Below are 23,093 nucleotides of genomic sequence, written 5' to 3'. Positions count from 1 at the left end.
GTGGACTTTGGCGGAAAGAAAGATTGGTCTCGAAATAGAGAAATAAGACAATGGAAAAACTACAGAGAGAAGGAGGGGCTTCATGCTGTGGTGCTCGGCCAAGGTGGCACACCGGCATTGGAGAAGAAGCAGGGAGGAGAGGGCTTCACGGTGGATCGAGCGGAGGGAAATTAGGGTATTTATATAGGGTTTTAGGGGAAGAAGAAGAAGAAGAAAAGGAAACAAAAGTAGCTAAGAGGGTGATAGCAGTTGTTGCAGGGGTTGACGGCGATCCGAAAATCTTGCTCCAAAAAGATGAGCAAGTTGTTGCTATTCCATGAGCTCGCAACTGTTTGAGACGGGGAACGTCTTAAGGCTTCATTTGATACTACACGCACTATTAACTTCTTTTCCTCATCTTCATTTTTGTTGTAATATGTTGGAAATAATGCAATCACTTCCTTTGAACAAATTAGGACACAATTATTTTTGTACCAACTATGCACAATTCTATGGGAACTAAGTAGTTCAATAATAGAGAAGACAAACATGAGCTTCAAAGTAGATATACTGATTCTTGTGTTCAATTCCTGAACAAGGATAGCAACCAGATCATTGTGCCTCCCAAAACAATGCGTCGTTGGCATCACACCAGTATTAAGGGTGGCAATTGGGTTGATTCGGTTCGGATACGAATGGGTTGGATGCTGATCGGGTCAAAAATTCGTCAACCCGAATCTCACGTGTTCATTAAACAGGTCAAAATTTTATATTTGAATTAGACCTATTTATTCAATAGGTAATCCGACCAAAACCACATAAGCTATTTATGAAATAAGTAAGTCAGGTTAAATGGATTAAATATATTTTTAACAGATTAAATGGGCTTAAATAGGTTAAACAAGTTAAGCGGGTCGGGTTAAACAGATTAGAAATAAGTTAAGCTGATTTTATTGGGTGAATAGGTTTTAAATATGTTAAATGGGTCAGCTTATGATCCGACCGAATTATTAGGATCATAATGGGTTAAACGGGTCGAAGGTCTATACCTAAATCCAACCTATTTAATAAACAAGTCTAGATAGGTTGACCTGTTTATAATTCAAACTCGTTTATGTCAAATCCAAACCTTCCAAAAGTGGGTCGTTCGTGCGTCAGGTTGGTGGATCGGATCATAAATTGTCATCCCTAACCAGTATTATCCATGCTAGCACCAATGTTGGAACAATATTTTCCTCACAATTTAATCTTAAAATTCTCTTATTCTAAGATTGCAGGTGCTGGTGAAGAGTAGGAAGGAAGCACAATTTAGCTGAAGGATAGTGAAGCCAGCAGAAACATGCAAATGCCATGGCTGCCATCATCTAGAATTTGCTCCAATAAATAATACCATACAATTTTCATTTCCGTAGAATAACCATGTATACTATATAACAGAAGTTACCAACCTATATTTTTGTATCTGAAGAGAAAAATCAACGATGGTGGCATATACAAAATTAAATCCAGTATAATTGCAACGATAACTGCAATCTTTCAACAGATTATGCTGACAGAGGGTACACTGGAACCATTTGACATATATCCAATATCTCAGAAAATATATCACTTGCAACGAGTTCATATGTAGGAAGTTTTATTTTCCAAGCAACACAAATCAGAAAAAATGTAACTTCAGAAGAAAAAAAAAATCAAAAAAACAACTAATAACCAACATGCAAAAAATAAATCATATAAATTTTGATGTAATGTAATGAAATCAGAAGAAATGTAATGTAAAGTTTTTTCTTCAGAAATTTAAGTGGTTTTAATTTTAATGGTGTTTTAATGTGGCAATAATCCTGTGTTGCTGCGGCAAACAGCGAAGCCGGCAGCAGGCAAATCTTTGATAATGCAACAAATATTTTACATGCAGCAACCTTGACAAACCTTTCAGCAGCCGCTGACTATTGACATAAATAACCATATTCCCAAGAAACACATTAGGCAGATCTCAATTACGTATTTTAACTAAATTAAAGGCAACGAGAAAAGAGTCTACTGTGGAAGGCAATCAATCAGATGAGACATTCAAACATGCTCGCTGATTTGCCAATAGCCGTGGCGTTCGAATTTGGATGGTAGTTGGGCGAAAAATCAGAATTTTGTAAAGAAGGCTTCAAATTTTTAAACTTCACTGCTTCCTTTATTAGAAATAGTTTTAAGTAATTAAATTAATTTCATATCCTAAGTAGAATAGGATGCCAACTGCTTAACCACAAAAACGATTTTTTAGTTTTGTATTTATTTTTTATAAATTAGATTTCCGTCATGCGTCACCGAGCCTTAATTGCTCCGTTAGGAATTGATTGCGTTGGATTCCTATTTGGAAATACTACATACCATAAATATTTGTTTCAAAATCTATATATAAGTTGCACCATTGCATCGTCAGTTGCAACTCTCAAGGTTACGATCAATCAAAATCTCTTATTTTGAAAGAGAGAACATATGGCTTCTTCTAACGAGACTCGTTTCCTGCAATTGCAAACCCAGTGGAGCAGAGCCGAGGATAAAATTTTCGAGCTTGCTCTTGTTCAATACCCAGATGGAACGCCAAATAGGTGGTCCTTGATCACAGCGAAGCTTCCAGGGAAGACGCTATCTCAAGTGTTTCATCATTACCAGGTGCTCATCTATGACTTGGAGTTAATTGAATCCGGAAGAGTGGAGATACCGGATTATGAAGACAACGAGGAAGAAGGCGTCGGTTCTGGTGAGGAACGCCCGCAGGATGCACCACGATGAGGCGAGGAGATCGAGGAGGAGGGCTGACAACCCATAGTTCAAGGCGAAACAGGAATAGCTTTTACATGCATATGGGAATAGCTAGCTTTTATTATTTCAGAAAGATCTACTAGTTCTTACTTCTTGCTTTCGTTGCCCATGCCATCTAACTAGGATAGCCTAAATTTATTTACTTTGTTTTTAAGGTTTCTTAGCACGTTCTTGCAGGTTGTCTTGGATTCCGCCTGGACTGTGGAGGTAACAGCAAGAATTATCTGCGCCTTTGTATGGGTTCTGGGCTTTTTGAGAAAATAGTCGGTCGCTTAGTCTTGTCCTCTCGAAATAAAACGAAGTCTAGCTTTGTTGTCACTACATGGATTATTGCGAACATTTGTATTACGAATGAGCATTAGTATGTAGTCGTCATCATCATCATCATATATATATATATATATATATATATATATATATATATATATATATATATATATATATATATATATATATATATATATATATATATATATATATATATATGCATGCATTCTCTGTCTTATCCAAGTCTCACGATGTGATTTTTTCTCATGTTACATTAAGGAGAATAAAGAGAGTACTTTTTTCTCATGTTACAAATTAACTAACATCAAAGTTACTAATCAGAATGAAATATTACAAAACAACAAAACAAATCCAATGCCTTCATCATTTTCTACAAAGTAATTGTTGTGGGAGGGGGCCGAACATAGTTCCACATCGGCTAGTAGCGGAAAGTTTCTGTGCCTTAATTGGAGGGCATAACCCTTTCATCTCGAGGCGCCTTTTGAAGGGCAAAACCGTGAGGAGGGCTCGGGGTATGCTCGACCCCCAAAGTGGACAATACCTCGGGAGGAACGCGGTCCTCTTTCTCTGCTAGCTTAATGTGGGCTATGTTGTTGCACGAGGCTCCGGCCAAAGCGCCGTCCCTGCAACAGATGGCGTCGTCTGTGGGAAGCGCCCTCTTGCCGCAGACTACCCCAGACTGGGAGGCGCACTGAACCTTCCCACTGGGGGGTTATGTTGTGGGAGGGGGCCGAACATAGTCCCACATCGGCTAGAAGCGGAAATGTTCTGTGCCTTAATTGGGGGGCAAAGCCCTTTCCTCTCGAGGCGCCTTTTGAAGGGCAAAACCGTGAGGAGGGCTCTGGGTACGATCCCCAAAACGGACAATACCTCGGGAGGAACGCGGTCCTCTTTTTCTGCTAGCTTAATGTGGGCTATGCTGTTGCGCGAGGCTCCGGCCAAAACACCGTCCCCGTAACAGTAATAAATGTGTTTCATGATTTCTTTACCGACTCAATCAAAACAGACGTTGAATCATGGAATAACATAGAACAGTAGTAACTTGAAGACTTTATTACTCTTTAGGGTTTTGCAAGATTGCGGTAAGCTTCCAGATATAAATTCTGGCACAAAGTGAAAAATGCATGTTGGTGTTTTAACTTGAAAAGATGCGTACTAGGATACTAGAAATAGGATTTGAGCTCAAGAATCGATGCATAATAATGCATCACAAATTTTTGGTGGACAAGCATAAGAGAGAGTGAAATGTTTCACATACCTAGTCATGATAGAAATAATTATATCCATCTATTTTTTTGAAGTAGATTGCAGTTCGCGATGGAGAAGGCAACGAGTTTGAGTGAAAATGAAAAGATATTTGCAATCATTTGTAGGCAGATATGTTCCCAAAGTAAAAGGAACGCTTTCTTGTTACATTTGTTTAAGTACGTTGGCTAGCCTTCGGGTAACGTCGGACATGATTAAGGTGCCTTCAAATAATCTATCTCACTCGAAAGTGGGAAGCAAAGCTAACTGCAAGACCTAGAATCCCTTAATTAGCTCAAACAATCTGAAGTTCTGAACTAATACCGGTCTTGCATTTAGTTCAAATAATTTGAATTAAAAATAATCATAGGATCTAGAGTCCAACAACTTGCTCAAAGTCTAAAACAACTAAAGCACCTAGATACATGCAGCTATCTCAATCTAAAAGAAGGTAAAATGGTGTTTAGGGTTGATGGCCTTGCTTACTTTTTTTTTAAATTTTTAGTACAAAAAAGAGCTAGATTGTTGCATGCCAAAGGTCAAATCATATCGCTTGTGTAACAAGATTGGGTATTAATTTTTGATCAATTGATTTGCATATTTATTTTGTACAACTATGAAATAGATCCAAGAATGAGGATATTATTTGGAGCTAACCCTAAATAGTAGGAAAAAAGGCTAAATAATTGTGATTGTTATGATGCACAATCTTAAGCACGTCACAAATAAAAAAAAAAGAAATTTTGAAAATTATGGTATCGTTTAATTATTTGAAATTTCGATTTTTTTTAGGAGTATATTATTTGTAGGATTCGGACATAATTATCAGTAATGCATTTTGAATTTCAAATGTATCTTGAAACCTATAGTTATTGATAGCTATTGGATTTAATATGAGAAATTTATTGTCGCATCTAATGGCCGATTAGCTATTGGATTTAATTTAGATTTGGATCGGATCGGTTTGGGTCAACCCAAGCCATCCATGGTTCGGGTCCTTGATGGCATTCCGGTGGCCTTAGTTTGGAGGAGTGGGGCAAGGGAACAAGAAAAAGGAGACTGGATGGAAGGTGGTGGATGGAGAAGAAGACAACTCAAAGAGAGAACAAAAAAATCTCTTGTGAACCGAGCTCTCTACTTTAATATAATTACATGTAAACCAAAAAAGCCAACCAATTCATCAGTAATAGCTAACGAATACTGCCCGTTCATCTCAGATCTGATGGTGCAATATTTTTATTATTTTATTACTTCCGATCTTTGGCTTCTTGGTTTATCTATATTTGTATCTAGCTGTGACTGTGTGTCTCTAATGACTGTGGAAGCTTGAGGAGGAGAAAAGTGAGGAAAAGAAGGCTAAGAGGAGACAAAGAAGGAGAAAAGTGAAGAAGAGAAGGCTAAGAGAAGAAGAAGAAGAAGGAGAAAAGTAAAGAAGAGAAGGCTAAGAGAAGATATACAGAGCGGTGCTTGGCATGAGGCTTCTTCCAACGGATACGGAAATCATTACTTACCTCCGGATGCGAGTGGAGGGTTCTCCACTCCCTCCTGTGCTGATGCATGAGTGCGATGTCTATGCACAAGAACCATGAAACCTCCCAAGTACACGATTCCTCCTCTTTTTTCTCTTCTTGTTCTTCTTCGGGTTTCGCTTTTCATGTTATTATCTTTTGTTTCTTTTTTTGGTATCACCAGCAGGAACGAGTTCTTGATATATTGCTTTGCCTAAAACCCTAAAGGGGCATTTGGTATGGGATGATCGGCCCAAGATCAAGGATTATGGGGGTGGAGGTGGTGAGATCACCCCGTTTGGTTGCACCACGATGATCCTACGTGGCGGTGATCCTAAATCACCTCCACTACTCAAATCACCCCCAAACCCGGTGATGGGATACCTGTCCTTGAGGTCAGAAATCCAAGATCACCTCATGGCAATGATCCTAAGTTGAAAATTATAGACCAAAATACCCCTCAACCATTTTTTATCTTGAGTCGTTACCTCTTCCCTATCTTTGCTCCGATCTCTCCCATCTCTCTGCTCTCCTTTCCAGCGAGCGCAAAAGGAGTTCGAAGGCATTCAGCGGTGACTTCCGACGGGGATCCGAGAGGCCTCAAAGATTCAGGCATGTACTCTTTGCTCTCCATCGTGTTCTTATTTATTTATTTATTTTTGACTGAATTGATCTGTAAAAAAGAAAGGAAGCTCCCCCTTGATGGAAGGGTGGTGGAGAGTTTCCTGGCCTGTAGAGGGGAGGGGGGGGAGGAGAGGGAGACTCCTTGCCAGACCAAAAGGAAGCAAAAGCCCCACATAAAATGGGAACAAGAGCTGGCTACGAGTCTTCCTCCTTGATGGAAGGGAGGTGGAGAGTTTCTTGGCCAGCAGAGGGAAGGAGGGAGGAGAGGGAGGCTCCTTGCCTAACCAAAAGGAAGCAAAGGCTCCATATAAAATGGGAACAGGAGCTGGCTATGAGTCTTCCCCCTTGATGGAAGGGAGGTGGAGAGTTTTCTGGCCTGCAAAGGGGAGGGGGGGAGGAGAGGGAGGCTCCTTGCATGGTGAGCCCCATCTCCTTGTGCCCATTCAGGCACAATTCTACTTTACATAAGTAGACCAAAAGGAAGCAAAGGCCTCATATAAAATGGGAACAGGAGCTGGCTACGAGTCTTCCCCCTTGATGGAAGGGAGGTGGAGAGTTTCCTGGCCTGCAGAGGGGAGGGGGGGGGGGGGGGGGGGGAGGAGAGGGAGGCTCCTTGCCTGATCCAGTGTGAAGCAAAGGCCCCATATAAAATGGGAACAGGAGCTATCTACGAGTCTTCCCCCTTGATGGAAGGGAGGTGGAGAGTTTCCTGGCCTGCAGAGGGGTTGAATGGTTGTTGTGCTATGATGTTGCAGTTGCTACTTGGGTACTCGAAGGGGAGATGGTGGGATGAGATTTTTATTAGTTAGATGGAGTGAATTTCTCATAATGCCCTTGCCAGTGAATTTGTCCAGATTTGTAACTTAAGGTGTGCCTGGATGGTATGAACTGATCTTATCTATATTTAAATAATTCCTAATTCTCTGGATTATGTAAATAGTTAAAGACATGATAGGCTAACAAGAATATAAACTTGTAGGTATATATGCTTTACTACATAGCCGCATTTTTTTAAAGTGGTCAATGTTTCATTATAGTTCTGTATTATTAGAGAATTTGTGTCTGGGTCTTTTTTTCCTCCTCTCTATGGCTACTTGTTGGTTATTGTACCATACCTGTGAATTTGTCCCTTTCTAGACAAATTCTTTCCTTCACCTTGACCATGAAGTGCCATGGGATAACCTATTCCTATTCTGGTCTTGCTTGACATGGTAAAGATAAGTTCATAGATAAGTTCCTTATGTGGTTTTCTTTTGAGATTAAAAGAAAGCTTGGCCTGTAAAATTAAACTGTTTGCAGTAATGGCTCGATTTCCAAGGTCAAGGCATTTGTAGTTACTTGGTGTCTTACTTTTTTGAATGAAAATGATGGAGCACATATACTTCCGCATACAATTGCTTACTACTCTCATATTTAGGAATCAATCTAATTTGAGATTAAGATGGAAAATGAATTTAGTTAGTAGGCAGTACATAAGGTCTATGAATTTGGGTAAAATTGTGTTTGATAGTGACTTAGCCTTTGTTGAAAATATACGGATGGATAGTAGAGTCTTTCACAAATTATGTCATTTACTAAAAACACAAGGAAGACTCAAATCCTTTAAAAACATGGATGTAGAGGAAATGGTTGCCATATTTTTATATATAATTTCACATGATGTGAAGAATAGGATAATTAAGAGACAAGTGCCCGTTCTAGCGAAAACAATAAGTAGACAATTTCATGTTGTTCTCAACTTTGTGCTACGTCTCCATTCCATGTTGTTACGAAAACCTGAAGCTGTGACGGAGAACTGTACAGATGAGAGGTGGAAGTGGTTCAAGGTACTCTTTACCACTACTTTTAGTTGTATCAATTAAATTATACTACTAAACTAAATAAACTATCTTATAAATGTAGAACTGCCTCGGAGCACTTGATGGAACATACATAAAGGTCAATGTAGAGAAGGTCGACAAGCCTAGGTATCGAAGCTGCAAGAGTGAGATTGCTACTAATGTCCTTGGTGTTTGTACTCGAGACATGCAATTCATTTATGTATTACCTGGGTGGGAGGGATCAGCTACTGATTTTCGAGTGCTTCAAGATGCCATTTTGAGGAGAAATGGCTTGAAGATGCCCCAAGGTAAGTAAAAAAATGATAAATAGAATAGCCAAATTCTCATACCAAGTGATGCATAACTTATTTTGAAAGTAATTATTGTATTTTACAATATACATGTTACTATTATCTATGTGATATTGGATACGCAAATGCTGAAGGCTTTTTGGCTCCTTATAGAGGACAAAGATACCATTTGAATGAGTGGAGACAGAGTCAACAACCCGCAAATGCTCATGAGTTCTTTAACATGAAGCACTCTCGGGCTAGGAATGTTATAGAGAGGTGCTTTGGGTTGCTAAAAGGAAGATGGGCAATTCTAAGGTCTAAGTCATTTTACTCTGTAAAAACCCAATGTAGAATCATAAGTGCTTGTTGTCTTCTTCACAACTTTAGCAGAGAAGAAATGCCTATTGACCCAATGGACATCGAGGTTGTTGAGGATGTCACTAGCTCACAAGAGGAAGAAGTTAGTGATAGGATAACCTATGTAGAGACAAGTGATGCTTGGGCTGCTTTCAGGAAGAATTTGGCGAATGATATGTTCGAGCAATGGTTGAATAGTCAAAATGCATAGGCTAATATGTTTAATAAAATTTCTATTTGTACTTGAACAAATTTTTTATGTTATTTTTGTAATGTCATCATCTATTTTGCTGTTGTTTTATCTATTATGTTTGCTTTATAATATTCAATGATTTATTTGCCACTTCTTTTATTCAATTAAATATGTACAATTACTTGTGTCCAATGTGTGCAATATATTATTCTTTCTGTCTAATTTTCAGGATGGAAGAACAACTTTTTCAAGGAAATAAAAAAGCAAATACAAGGGCAGACAAAACTACTTCCTTGAAAAGAATTTGGACAAAGACTGAAGATGCAAAGCTGGTTGAGTGCCTTATTGACGTAGTGAATGCTGGTGGTTGGGAGGGTGATAATGGCACATTTAGGCCAGGATTTCACCAACATTTGGAGAGAATGATGGAAAAAAAGCTTCTTGGTTGTGGACTGAGAGGAAATCCATACATTGAAAATCATGTGAAGTTACTAAAAAAGCAATACAATGCAATTGCAGAAATGTTAGGACCAAACTGTTCGAGATTTGGATGGAATGATAGAGAGAAATGTGTGGTGGTAGACAAAGATGTTTATGACCTATGGGTGAAAGTATTACATAAATATATGCTTTCTAAGTTTGCTTTCAACTTATGCCTTTTCAATATAATTCTTCACTTGTTTGTATTTCTAAAATTATTAATAATTTTTGTTTTGTGTTGACAGAGTCATCCCCATGTAGCTGGCCTGAGAAACAAGCCTTTCCCTTATTATGAAGACTTGTCAATTGTGTTTGGTAAGGATAGAGCAAATGGGGAGGGTGCAGAGGATCGAGCTGATGCTTGTGAACAAATTGAGAAAGAGGAGGAAGCTTTAGGTGATACTATGAGTTTGGAAGATGATATGGATGCTGAGGGAGGTTCTCCGAATGCAATAGATTCACCACCATCTATTTGCCAACCTACAGGCATTGGTACTAGTATTGCAACAATTGGCAAGAAAAAATGAAGCTTAGTAAGTAAAAAGAGAAAGCACAATGATACTGCCATGGAGAACTTGGTCACTGAGATGGGAAAGATAAGCAGTGCATGTGAACTTGTGAAGGGAGTAAGGAAGACTTCAAGAAAATTGCAAACTTTTTTGAGAAGAAGGGGCAAAGTGATGAGAGGCGTATGGCTTTGTTTGAGGAGATTATGAAGATTGAAGATTTGAGTGAGGATGATATGTTGATTGCTGGCGAGGTTATTAACAAAGATAAGTCCAAAATTGACTTCTTTTTTACCCTGCCTCAATAGTTCAAGAGAAGATATATGCTAAAGCAGTTAGAAGGCGGTCCATATAGACCCTCATTTGACTTTGATCCAGTGTGATGCTACCTAGACATCTTCACATTTATACTTTAGATGTTTGTGGCTTCGGTGGAGTTTTGATGTTTATGGCTTTTTATTGATTCGAGTGTTATAATTTTTAGTGTTATCAGTATATATGCTATTGTTTTGCCTTTTCTATCTAAATTATATCCAGGACATTGAACCATTCCCCTCTCTTTTCTCATGATCAAATAGAAATTATGTGCTGCAACAGCTCATCTTGGAATTTTGCAGTACCAAAATTGGTGGCATATTGCATTAAGGATAATTGCTCACACTGAAAATATGTGGCATTTCGCTAGATCGCTTGGACATTGCTGATTGTCCATAAGTAATTTGTCTCTTTTGGTCATTGCCGATTCTGCATTCTTAGTGTTATCAGTATATATGCTGCTGTTTTGCCTTTTCTATCTAAACTATATCCAGAATATTGAACCATTTCCCTCTCTTTTCTTAAGATCAAATGGAAATTATGTGCTGCAACAGCTCATCTTGGAATTTTGCAGTACCAAAATTGGCGGCATATTGCATTAAGGATAATTCGTCACACTGGAAATATGTGGCATTTCGCTAGATCACTTGGTCATTGTCTCTATAGTAAATTTTATTGGCATGAATGGTCGTCAAAGAATCAAAAAGAATTTTTTTATGGGGGAATAAGCAAAAGAAACTTATTAAGGGCTACTAAAAGTAGAATATGTGACAAAATTACGGAGCTATTATAATAATTAGCATATTGACTTATATTTTTAATTTATGAGAATTAAAAACATGTAAAAAAATCTAACTAAGATATATCAGGGGTATTTGTGGTATTATGTGGTCGGTGATCTTGGATTCCTGTACCATATCAAAAAAGTTACTTATGGATATCCAGGAATTTTTAATCACTGGACCATGGCCAACCAAACACCGTGATCTTAGATCAATGAGGATCAAATCACCCCAGTATTCGAATCACCGGGGATCTTAGATCACTGTGGTGATCCTGTTGGGGTTACCAAACGCCCCCTAATTGAAACTCGAGATTCTTCTTCTTCTTTTTTTGGTATCACCAGCAAAAATGAGTTCTTCATATATTGCTTTGCCTAAAACCCTAATAAAAAGCCGAGATCCTTCTTCTTCTTTTTGTGGTGTCACCAGCAAGAATGAGTTCTTGATATATTGCGTTACCTAAAACCCTAACAAAAACCCGAGATCCTTCTTCTTCTTTTTTCTCCCCCATCCTTCTCCTCCTTTTTCTTCAGGTTGCAAGTGAACCGATGGTTCGACTCTCACTTCCGGACTTCGTGGAGTTTCTTGTAGTTCCTTCTTGCCTTCCGTTCTTGTTTTCTTTCGTCAGTTCTATATTTTTACATTAATGTGAATATCGTAAATCTTGTTTTTCGATTTTCAATTATTTAGAAAGGAAAAAAATTTTGATGGCTGGATTGCTTTCTAGACTCGATCTACAGGAGATTTTATGCATGGAGTAGGGGAGGAGGTGTACTACTTCACTTCTAGGCACAGGGCGAGTGCCGACGGGAGTGGCTGCAGGGCAAACCGCATTGCTGGGGAGGGCTTCTGGCATGGCAATGCCCGAGGCCAACTCATCTTCAAGAATGGCTCCTCCGAGGTGATCGGGCACAAGACGTCCCTTGTCTTCAAATTCAGAGACAACCAGAGGAAGAGGCTGCACCCCAACTAGATCATGCATGAGTACCTCCTCCACTCCCCTGATGGCAAGGTATGTAATTTTTCTATTTTTTCCCCTCTCTTCTGAATCTAATTTTGTTATGATCTTCCGTTATAGTTTTGTTTAATATATTTGATTATCTATTACTTCGTGACTACTGCCCTTGGTTTTGCAGTTTCAGGAGATGGCTCTGTGCAGAATTTATCCCAAGAAGGACAACAAAGAAGTTGGTGATGATTTTTCTGCCGCACATGACCGCAAGAGAAGACAGATACATGCTACAAGGCCGACGCCGCTCTTCGATTAGGCCTATGAGGCCAAAGATTGTAGCAGCAGTGATGGTGTTGTGAATGTGACTGCTGCTTGGACGGAGCAAGAGATTGCATCTTAGTTGGTGCCACCGCTAGGAGTACTGTCGATGACCGCTCCACCAGCACCACTATCCCTCCTTCCACTTCTCGTGATGCTGGCTTCATCAATTCTAACATCTTGAACTGGATCGACAGCGTGATCTTAGCACCACCATCTTCTCCTATATCAGTTTTTTCTGGCAGCCAACCTATGGAGGTGCCACCGCCACTTCTGGCGATGCTGACTTCATCGATTCTGACATCTTGAGCTGGGTGGACAACGTGATCTTAGCACCACCATCTTCTCCTACATCAGTTCCTTTTGGCAGCCAACCTATGGAAGTGCCACCACTAGGAGTACTTGTGGATGACCACTCCACTGACACCACTGTCCCCCCTTCCACTTCTGGCGATGTTGGCTTCATCGATTCTGACATCTTGAACTGGGTCGACAACGTGATCTTAGCACCACCATCTTTTCCTACATCAATTTCTTCTTGCAGCCAACCTATAGAGATGCCTATGTCATCGAATGGTCAAAACTTTAGTGATGCCGATGTCTTGGAGTGGATTGATAGCTTAGTAGCAGAGGATGGCCCAATAGCACAGTCATCTTCTTTTTGCAACCAGATCTCCAATCTTCTCAGAGTGGGCAGCTATCTTGGAAGCTAAAGAGGATGCGTTTGCACTTGGACTTCTATAGTTGTGCGATTTTGCCTCCCTTGTGCTTAGGTAGATATTGTATTGAGTTGAAAAGTGTATTTAAACTCTTTTTAGATTTATTTTTTACCACCCATGTGCTTTCATAGATATTCAACGTGTTGATAAGTGTATTTAAACTCTTTTGCAAATTAATGAGATAAATGTTTCTTAGTTTTTTCATTCATAATTTGGTGAGGTTGTAATTTTGATCAAACCATGCATATATTGCATGCACCTACTCGTACCATAAAATCAGGAATCAAATAATATTTTTTTGACTTTCTAGAAGTTCAACTTTGATGAAGTGTGGTTAATGTTTCTTTTTTTCTTTATTGAAAAAAATGAATTATAATTAACTATTCCACGGAATAAAGTTATACCATATTGCCACTTGCCAGTTATATTTTACGTACCATATACTGATCTTCTCATAGAGCTGCCAATCCATACCAAACCCGAACTTTGGGTGGGCTTGTGGAAATAGTGAATTCAACATAACTTGAATTCAGATTGCAGTTGGCTGAGGTGTCCGGTGACATGACTTGACTTAAGCTAGTTCATATGATTTTGATAAGCTAAGCAAACAAGCGCTGAAAAATTTAAAATAGATCGAAAACCAAGAACAAATACAATAACAAGGAATTTTTGGGGAGCATTGCACCAATTATCATTTAGATTTTTGGGGCTACAACTAGATCAGGCTAGGTCCATATCTAGACTAACACAGCACAACCAAAACTACTAGCTTTATGGCTAGGTCCATATCTTGACCAACCCAGCACATCTTCGCGGAATACAACATACACTAAACTAGATTGGTCAAATGATACTGTGTGACGAAACATTAAGATATATATGCATGTATATTTGTATATGTATAAGTATGCATGCATGCATGTATGTATGTATATATGTATCCATGTATATGTGTGCATTTATTACGTATGTGTGTATGTATGTGATATGTATAATGTATGTATGTGTGCGCATATATGTATTATGTATGTATGTCTATGTACATACATAATATATATGTATGTTTGCATGCATGCATATGTATATGTGTATGCGGGTTTGTACGTACATTAGTTAAGCTCGAAAATGTTCTCATATCACTTTTGAATCAACGAATATCCCGGCTGATGCTTCCAGACTATTTCATCTCATCGCACCGCTTCTGGCTTCACCCACAGCAGCGTACCGGATTCCTGAACGTTTCAGCATAACGGCGTAACAGCACCTGACATTCCATAACAGCCTCTGACATCTTGTAACAGCCTCATAACCGATTACTTTTCAGCACTAATTCTCCATGAGAATTCTGTATATAATGTAAGCAAATATTCTGAAATGTAGTGATCTTCTACCTAGCATTACAATCAATGTTTACATGGTATCAGAGCAGGAAGGTCCTGCTTGATACCTCTAACTCTTCTTCTCTTCCAAAAATCCATGTCTGAGCATTCCATTGATCTCGAAGTCCACCTCCCCATGGCTTCTCCTGGATCAGTCGACGCTACCAGGATCGACGAATCAATGAGAAATGTAGGAGATCATGAAATCCCTTCCAGGTTGAAGTTCTTGCTGAACAGAATTGGTTCTCTAGTTCCCACCTCCCTCACACCAGATAACTTTCTAACCTGGAAGTCTCAAATTACAAGGATTTTCAAGGCCAATGGCTATTTTGGTTTTCTAGATGGTTCATCCAGAATCACTCTTTCCAGTGCTACGAATCCAGCTGCTTATGAATCCTGGTTGGAGACTGATCAACTTCTTGCATCAGCTCTCAACTCCACCATCTCCCCTTCCGTTTTACCATATGTTGTCAACCTGGACTACTGTCATCAAATTTGGGAAACTCTCCACTGCAGATTGAGCTCCTCAACACGATCGCACATTATTCAACTCAAGAATGAGTTGCATAATCTCAAGAAGGCTGATCTTCCAATGGCTCAATTTCTAAACAACGTCAGAACCAAAATCGATGCTCTGTCTGCAGCCGGTTCCCATATTGATTCTGAAGATATTGTTCTTCATATTTTAAATGGATTACCGGCATCATTTGATTCCTTTGCAACTGCAATTAGGACCAGGTCCTCTGCTATCCCCCTAGATGAGTTCTACGCTCTGTTGTCCAGTGAAGAAATCATTCTCAGCAATAAATCAAGTCAGCAATCAACTCCTCTTGATTCGTCCTTTGCATTACTTTCCACCAGAGGACGAGGACGTTTTTGGAGATCTCAGGCATCTCCCAGAGGCCGTGGACGCTTCAGTCGTTTTTCCAATCCAAGAACTGAAGCATGGCGTTATTCTGGTCGCGGCCAATCCATCATCGAATGTCAAATATGCAAAAAGCCTGGACATTCTGCAGTTAACTGCTGGTATCGCCATGACACCAGCTTCAAAGGAGGACCTCCACATGCTAATGCACATCAAGCTTTCCTCTCATCTTCTTCACCTGAAGCTTCCTCCCCTGACTGGATTATAGATAGCGGGGCCACCACTCATATGACATCTTCTCCGGCTGCTTTTCAACATGCTTCATCCTATTTTGGCTCCAACAATGTTTCCGTTGGAAATGGAGAAACTCTACCTGTTACTCAAACAGGAGACGGTATTCTTTTCACTCCCAACCACAAGTTTAAGCTATCCAAACTTCTACTTGTTCCAGATATATCTCACAACCTCTTGTCTGTTCACAAACTTGCATCTGAAAATGATTGTATTCTTACCTTTGATGCTGCTGGGTGTATTATCAAGGACAAATACACTCTTCAGACTCTGTTTCAGGGACGCTGTTCTAATGGTCTTTACAAAATCCCCTTCCACTTCAACCAGTCTTCTACCATTTCAACACCTAAAGCTCTGCTGGCTCATACTTCAGCATCTCTATGGCACCTTCGTCTCGGTCACCCTGCCAGCAATGTTGCAACTCACATAACCAAACTCAAGGGCATTCAGCTCAATCAGTCTTCTTCTCTGTGTTCCTCGTGCTGTATGGCAAAAAGCAGTCGCCTAGTATTTCATTCTACCACAATTTCCTCCACGATACCTCTTCAACTCATCCACTCCGACGTTTGGGGACCTTCTCCTCATCCCTCAGCATCTGGTTTTAGATACTATGTCTTATTTCTTGACGATTTTTCTAGATTTTCCTGGGTATATCCCATGAAATGTAAATCAGAAGTGTTCTCCAATTTTCTGAATTTTAAGAACCTTGCTGAAAACCAGTTCTCTACTAAAATTAAATGTTTTCGGTCTGACGGTGGGGGCGAATTCAACAACACCATCTTTCATTCTTTCTTCTCTAAAATGGGTATTGTCCATCAAATGTCGGCACCCTACACTCCGGAGCAAAACGGCGCAGCAGAACGCAAACACCGTCATATAATCGAAGTTCTTCGAAGCCTGCTTATACACTCAAGTGTTCCACCTCAATTCTGGGTGGAGGCCCTTCATACAGCAGTGTTCTTAATCAATAAATTACCTACACCTCTTCTCAATCACAAATCCCCGCATGAAGTTCTACTACAAAAACCACCGGACTACAATTTTCTACGAGTATTCGGGTGCCAATGTTTTCCATGGCTTCGACCGTATGCTCAGAACAAGCTCTCACCTAGATCTGCTCCCTGCATTTTCCTTGGGTATTCTGCAAATCACAAAGCATATAGATGCTACAATCCAGCTACAGGATGTGTTTTCATTTCCAGGCACGTCAGATTTAATGAGGTATGTTTTCCTTTCTCTCAAGCTCATCAGTCTACCTCTCAAGAACCACCATTGCTTCCATTCCCATTACTCGTTCCACCTTCCAACATACATACTACACTCCCACCTGCTACAAATCACACAGCACCTTCAGACACAAGTCAGAATCCTTCCTTCTCCTCTCCACAGCCACCTTGCAACTCTGATATTCCTGTCTCTACACACCCTTCTCCATTATCATCTCAACAACCTGCTGAATTCCTGCTACAACCCATCATATGATCACTAGATCCAAAACTGAATCGCTAAAACCAAAAAGAATTTTTTCTCTGGTCACTATGACTACATCTCCTCAAGAACCTACTTGTTATACAACGGCATCTTCTGATCCCCTTTGGAGGAAAGCTATGTCGCAAGAATTTGATGCGTTGCTTCAACAAAATACTTGGGATCTCATTCCAAGACCCTCCACACAAAATATTCTTGGCTGCAAATGGACCTACCGTATCAAACAAAATTCGGATGGTTCCATTGCACGCTACAAAGCCAGATTGGTCGCCCAAGGGTTCAAGCAACAGTATGGAATAGACTATTTTGAAACATTTACACCTGTGGCAAAATTTCAAACAATCAGGATTTTAATCGTATTGGCTTTATCATCCGGTTGGTCTATCAAACAGATAGACGTTTCAAATGCATTCTTGCACGGCACCTTAGATGAAGTGGTTCTAATGGAACAGCCTCGTGGTTTCATAGATCCCCTAAAGAGCAATTATGTATGCAAGCTTAACAAGGCAATCTATGGCCTCAAACAAGCTCCGAGACGTTGGTTTGCCACATTTACGGACTTCCTGATACAACTGGGTTTTCAATTTAGCAGCGCAGACCCATCCCTTCTCACTTTTCATCAACGGGACATTGCCATGTATGTTCTAATTTATGTCGATGACATCCTAATTACAGGAAATATTGATGCTGCAGTTTCTGATCTGCTTCTTCAACTCCATAAACGGTTTCTTATCAAAGATCTGGGACAACTTTCCTTTTTCCTGGGCATTCAAGCTTCTTATTCCCCCTCCGGAGTCACTCTTCATCAATCCAAATATGCAGCACACATTCTCAAAAAGGCCGGAATGTCAGACTGCAAACCGGTGCATTCTCCTTTATCCACTAAAACACTAATTTCAGATGATTCTGATACCTTTTCAGATCCAAAATATTTTCGTAGTCTGACAGGCTCTCTTCAATATCTTACTATTACCCGTCCTGACATCACTTTTGCGGTGAATTATATTAGCCAATACATGCACAGGCCACTAAACATTCACTTTCAGATGCTGAAGCGAATTCTTCGCTACATACAAGGTTCCATGAATTACTGTCTTCAATTCACTCCGGGGAAATTAAATCTTTCTGCCTACTGCGATGCCGATTGGGCAGGAAATCAGAGTGATCGACGATCCACAACTGGTTTTTGTATATTTCTCGGCCCAAATCTCATTTCATGGCAAGCAAAAAAACAGCCGACCGTTGCCCGTTCTTCAACAGAGGCAGAATATCGCGGCCTTGCTGCAACCACATCCGAAATTATCTGGTTAAGAAGGTTACTTAAAGATTTTCGAATTCCCATTTCCTCTTCCATATATTTATTTTCAGATAACATCTCTGCCATGTTACTTGCTTCAAATCCAATTTTCCATGCACGCACAAAACACATTGAAGTGGATTACCACTTCATTCGGGAAAAAGTTCAATCGAAAGAAATCAGACTTGCTCATATCTCCTCCATAGACCAGCCGGCTGATATCTTCACAAAAGCCTTGTCCACCAAACGACACCATTCTATCATCTCCAAGCTTCACGTTGGTCCAACATGTTCAGCTTGAGGGGGCCTGTTCTCATATCACTTTTGAATCAACGAATATCCCGGCTGATGCTTCCAGACTATTTCATCTCATCGCACTGCTTCTGGCTTCACCCACAGCAGCGTACCGGATTCCTGAACGTTTCAGCATAACGGCGTAACAGCACCTGACATTCCATAACAGCCTCTGACATCTTGTAACAGCCTCATAACCGATTACTTTTCAGCACTAATTCTCTATGAGAATTCTGTATATAATGTAAGCAAATATTCTGAAATGTAGTGATCTTCTACCTAGCATTACAATCAATGTTTACAGAAAACCATGGTTGAATACGTCGACGATAAAACCAAGTATTGTCATTGCTTTAGCAAAGCAAGAGGCATCCATAGAAGGTGATGTGCTAAGAACGTGAATCAAGAAGAAAAAAAACATCTTCCTTGCCCATCCCGCCCTTTCTATAGTTTGTCTTCTCCCTCTCCTTCTGTTAGAACCCATCCCAGACCCAGCGTTAAATCCTTTCTCGCCGAAGAAGAAATGGTTGGGCTGGCTCGAAATGCCCTAGAGCAATCCCGAAATTCCATCGCTGTCCTTCACCTTCGTCCTCGACCTCCCAATCTCCCCCGATGGCGATCTCTGAGCTCCGGCGAGCCCGGCGGCTCCCGCGGTAAGGACAGCGCCGGCAGAGGTGGAGCAGAGGAGCCGGTGAGGAAGCTCGGGGTCCTCCTCCAGGGCGGCCGATTCCAGGCCTCTCTATCCCTCGCCAAAGCCCTAATTCGCTCCAACAAAGCCCTATTCCCTTCTCCTTTCCACCTCTACCGAGCCCTCTTCCTCTTCTTCCCTTCTCCAATCCCCTCCGCCGCCAGTCTCCTCGTCGCCGCCTGCGCCCACCTCAAATTGCCCGACGACGGCCTCCATCTCGTATCACACATTGCCGAGAGCCGCCACCCGTTCCCCTCTCTCGCCTCCTGTAATCTTCTTCTCGAAACCCTCGTCCCTCTCGGAAGGTGGTCCGATGCCCAATCCCTCTTCTCCCAGATCGTGGCCTCCGGGACCAGTCCTGATACTTTTACCTATAACAAGCTCATCCAGTCCAAGGTCAAATTGGGCGATCTCAATGGAGCAGTGGCATTGCTGGACCAGATGGAGAGGAAAGATCAGCTAAAGCCCAATGCTTTTACATACAATGTCTTGATCTCTGGTCTGTGGAAGGAGCATCGAGGGAAGCATGCTGTCAAGCTGTTTGACGAAATGCTTGAGAGAAAAATTGCGGCGACGCAAGTTACGTACAACACCATGGTTGATGGATACTGCAAAGCTGGGAACTTGGATGCTGCTTTTGGGCTTCGCGATCAAATGTTGGATGCAGGATTCAAGCCGAACTTGAAAACCTACAATGCTTTGATTTCCGGGCTCTGTCGTGCTGCCCGTATGGAGGAGTGCATAAAGTTGTTGGGAGAGATGGAGGCTAATGGGCTCATACCGGATGGGCTTACTTATAGTATTTTATTCGACGAGCATGCAAAGTGTGGGAATTCAGAAGTCTCTGTGGCGCTCTTTGAAGAAATGGCAGGGAAATGTGGTAAAATAGGGGACTACACATGTAGCATTCTGTTGAATAGGCTCTGCAAGGATGGGAAGGTTTCAAAGGTGGAAGGGGCCATGGAGAGGCTAGTGGAGAAGGGCATGGTTCCGACGACGGTGGCTTACAATACCATCGTCGATGGATACCGACGGGTTGGCGACCTGGAGGGGGCATTCGCAGCGGTGAGGCGGATGGAGTTGCATGGACTGAAACCAAATTGTGTAACTTACAATTCGCTCATGCATGGGTTGTGTAAGTTGCAGAAGATGGCTGAGGCAGAGGAATTGGTGATGGAGATGGGAAAGAATGGAGTGGCCCCGAGTGTGGAGACTTACAATATCCTGATTGATGCCCATGGACGGGCTGGCCGGTTCGAGAGGTGTTTAGAAATTCTTGATGAGATGCCAGAGAAGATGGGGCTTAAGCCAAATGTGGTATCCTATGGCTCTCTTGTGAATGGCTTGTGCAAGAAGGGAAAACTCCTCGAAGCAGAAGCCATCTTCCATGACATGGTGAATAGAGAAATTTCACCCAATGTGCAGGTCTGTAACATGCTTATTGATGCATATTGTGAAGAAGGTAAGTTCCAGAAAGCCCGTGCGCTGATTGAGGACATGAAGGGAGGAGGGATCTCTCCAAGTGTCGTAACTTATAATACTCTCATAAAAGGTCTTTGTAAAGAAGGGCGTATATCTGAAGCTGAAGAACTGACCCTTTGTCTAGAAGATGGTGGTCTGAGGCCCGATGTAGTTACATGCAATATAATGATCTCGGCACACTGCAACGGCGGCAATACACATAGAGCTTTGGAGGTATACGAAGAGATGGAGAAGTTAGGAATCAAACCAACTCTAATCACATATCGTGCATTAATAAGTGCAATGTGTAATGAAGGAAGGATGGAAGAAGTTGATAAGTTACATCAGCAGATGTTGCAGAGGAATATGGCTCCTAATAGAGGCATTTATAACTTACTTTCACATGGGTATGCAAAATGTGGAGATGAACGCAAGGTTCTTTCTTTACAGAAAGAGATGGCCGAGAAGGGCATATTAATTGAAGAGATGAGAAGAAATAATTCGGTAATGGATAAATTTGCAGTTCAGATGTGAGTGACATATTGCTTGATATAGAATTAAAGACTTAAACCAGCAGTGTTGCCGGTAATTTGCTGTTCAAAGGGTTTCCCAAGCTAAATGATTGCCTTCAATACCTTTTCCATGTCAAGCATGACAAGCATTCTCTTGTCAGAAATTTAAGTCACCACAACACACTCAAAATTTCACATCTGTCATCCTTGAGCAAAAGGGTTTCTAATGAAGCAAGCCACCATATATAGCTTAACTCTGTGAGCAATATGTGTATAAAAATGCCAGTCTTTTTCCAACAGTGCATTATTGTTTCTCCATGCCCATTTTGCTGAGAAACACTGGATTTTTCATCACCACCTTGATGAGCTATAGTGACAGCCAGACAAAGGACCATGAGAATCCAGTTTATTTTGGGTATGTATATCTGACCATAAATCCACCTTGATGTCTGGACAACCTTGACACGTGGAAAACAACCCAAAGCATGACACTGCTTGACAATTCAGGATGTTGCTGAGATGATGGCTTGGCTAGTAACTATAGCAGCAAGAGTGGCTACCACAAAAACAGGCCAAAACACAGGTTCTTCGATAAAAATGCAAACACAACATAAACATATTATGTCTGAGCAAACGTTTGCATAATCTGAAGGTATTGACGCTTACCCGGAATGGATTCATAGAAGCTTATAGGTATATCAGAAACATTTTTAGAAAGAAATGCTGCCTGCCCCATATACTGCAATACCAGACAAGGGTAAATGGCAGCAACAAAAGCAACCTGCACATAACAAGAATGTCACCGAGTTTCACAGTATAAATCACATGAATCAGGTAAGAAAGTGTACATGCAAAGATTGCAGGAGAAATACAAGTAGGTAATACTGGATACATGACCTTTCCGAAAAAAAAGTGCCAACGTGCCCACCAAAACAAAATCTATATGCTCTTTCAACCTTAGAGTGAATTCTTTACGGTACAAACTAAGGTTTACTATGCTGGTACCGGGTACCGTACTGGTTGCCGGCGGCACAAGTCGGTACGGATCATGCCGGGCCTACACCGAGAAAAGAAATCAGCCGGAGCCAGAGAAAGAGAAGAGAATGAGAGAGCAAGCGGGGGAGGGAGAGAGAAGAAGTGGTTGCGGTAAATATTGCATAATTAAGAAAAAATATTTTTTAAAAAATAAGTGATGCCAGTAATGAGTTTGCCGACTTAAATTTAAAACCTGTAAAAATAAAATGGGCCTCCTCCGGGCCCCTGTTTTGAATGAAGTAGGGGACCGGAGGTGGAGCCCAACTCCACGTCTCCCTGGCCTTTGCCTTCTCCGCGCGGAGGCTCCAGCCGCGGGCCTCCGTCCCTCCCCACTCTCTCTCTCTCTCTCTCTCTCTTTCTCTTTTTTCTTCTCCTTCTCTCCTTCCAACGACGGCGTCTCAGTTGGGTTGCCGGAACCATCCCGATCTGCTGCCGGTACGGCTCGGGACGCTCTAAATCAGGTGGTTCCGACTATACCAAACTAAACCGATCAAGAACCAGGATGGCTCGGTCCCTTAATAGGCACCCCACCCCCCCCCCCCCCCCCCCTCCCTCCGAAGGTTTCAACCCTTTTGATCGATCGATCG

General features: G+C 41.2%; 1 protein-coding gene across 1 annotated transcript; it reads left to right on the top strand.

Moving 5' to 3' along the window:
* The first annotated feature begins 18,737 nt into the window (after positions 1-18,737).
* Positions 18,738-21,766, top strand: LOC103698576 (pentatricopeptide (PPR) repeat-containing protein). Its single transcript, XM_026801644.4, has one exon. It carries the CDS (start codon positions 19,334-19,336, stop codon positions 21,491-21,493), a length of 2,160 nt encoding a protein of 719 aa, XP_026657445.4. The 5' UTR covers positions 18,738-19,333; the 3' UTR covers positions 21,494-21,766.
* The last annotated feature ends 1,327 nt before the right edge of the window (positions 21,767-23,093 follow it).

Source organism: Phoenix dactylifera, chromosome 8 (genome assembly GCF_051530095.1).
Source record: "Phoenix dactylifera cultivar Ajwa chromosome 8, Ajwa_hap1_PhDact_Kaust_v1.1, whole genome shotgun sequence".
NCBI classification, from domain to species: Eukaryota; Viridiplantae; Streptophyta; class Magnoliopsida; order Arecales; family Arecaceae; genus Phoenix; species Phoenix dactylifera.
This window is presented reverse-complemented; position numbering and strand designations above follow the sequence as displayed.

Coding starts and splice junctions, on each gene's coding strand:
- LOC103698576 (XM_026801644.4), top strand. CDS start 19,334: ATGGTTGGGCTGGCTCGAAATGCCCTAGAGCAATCCCGAAATTCCATC.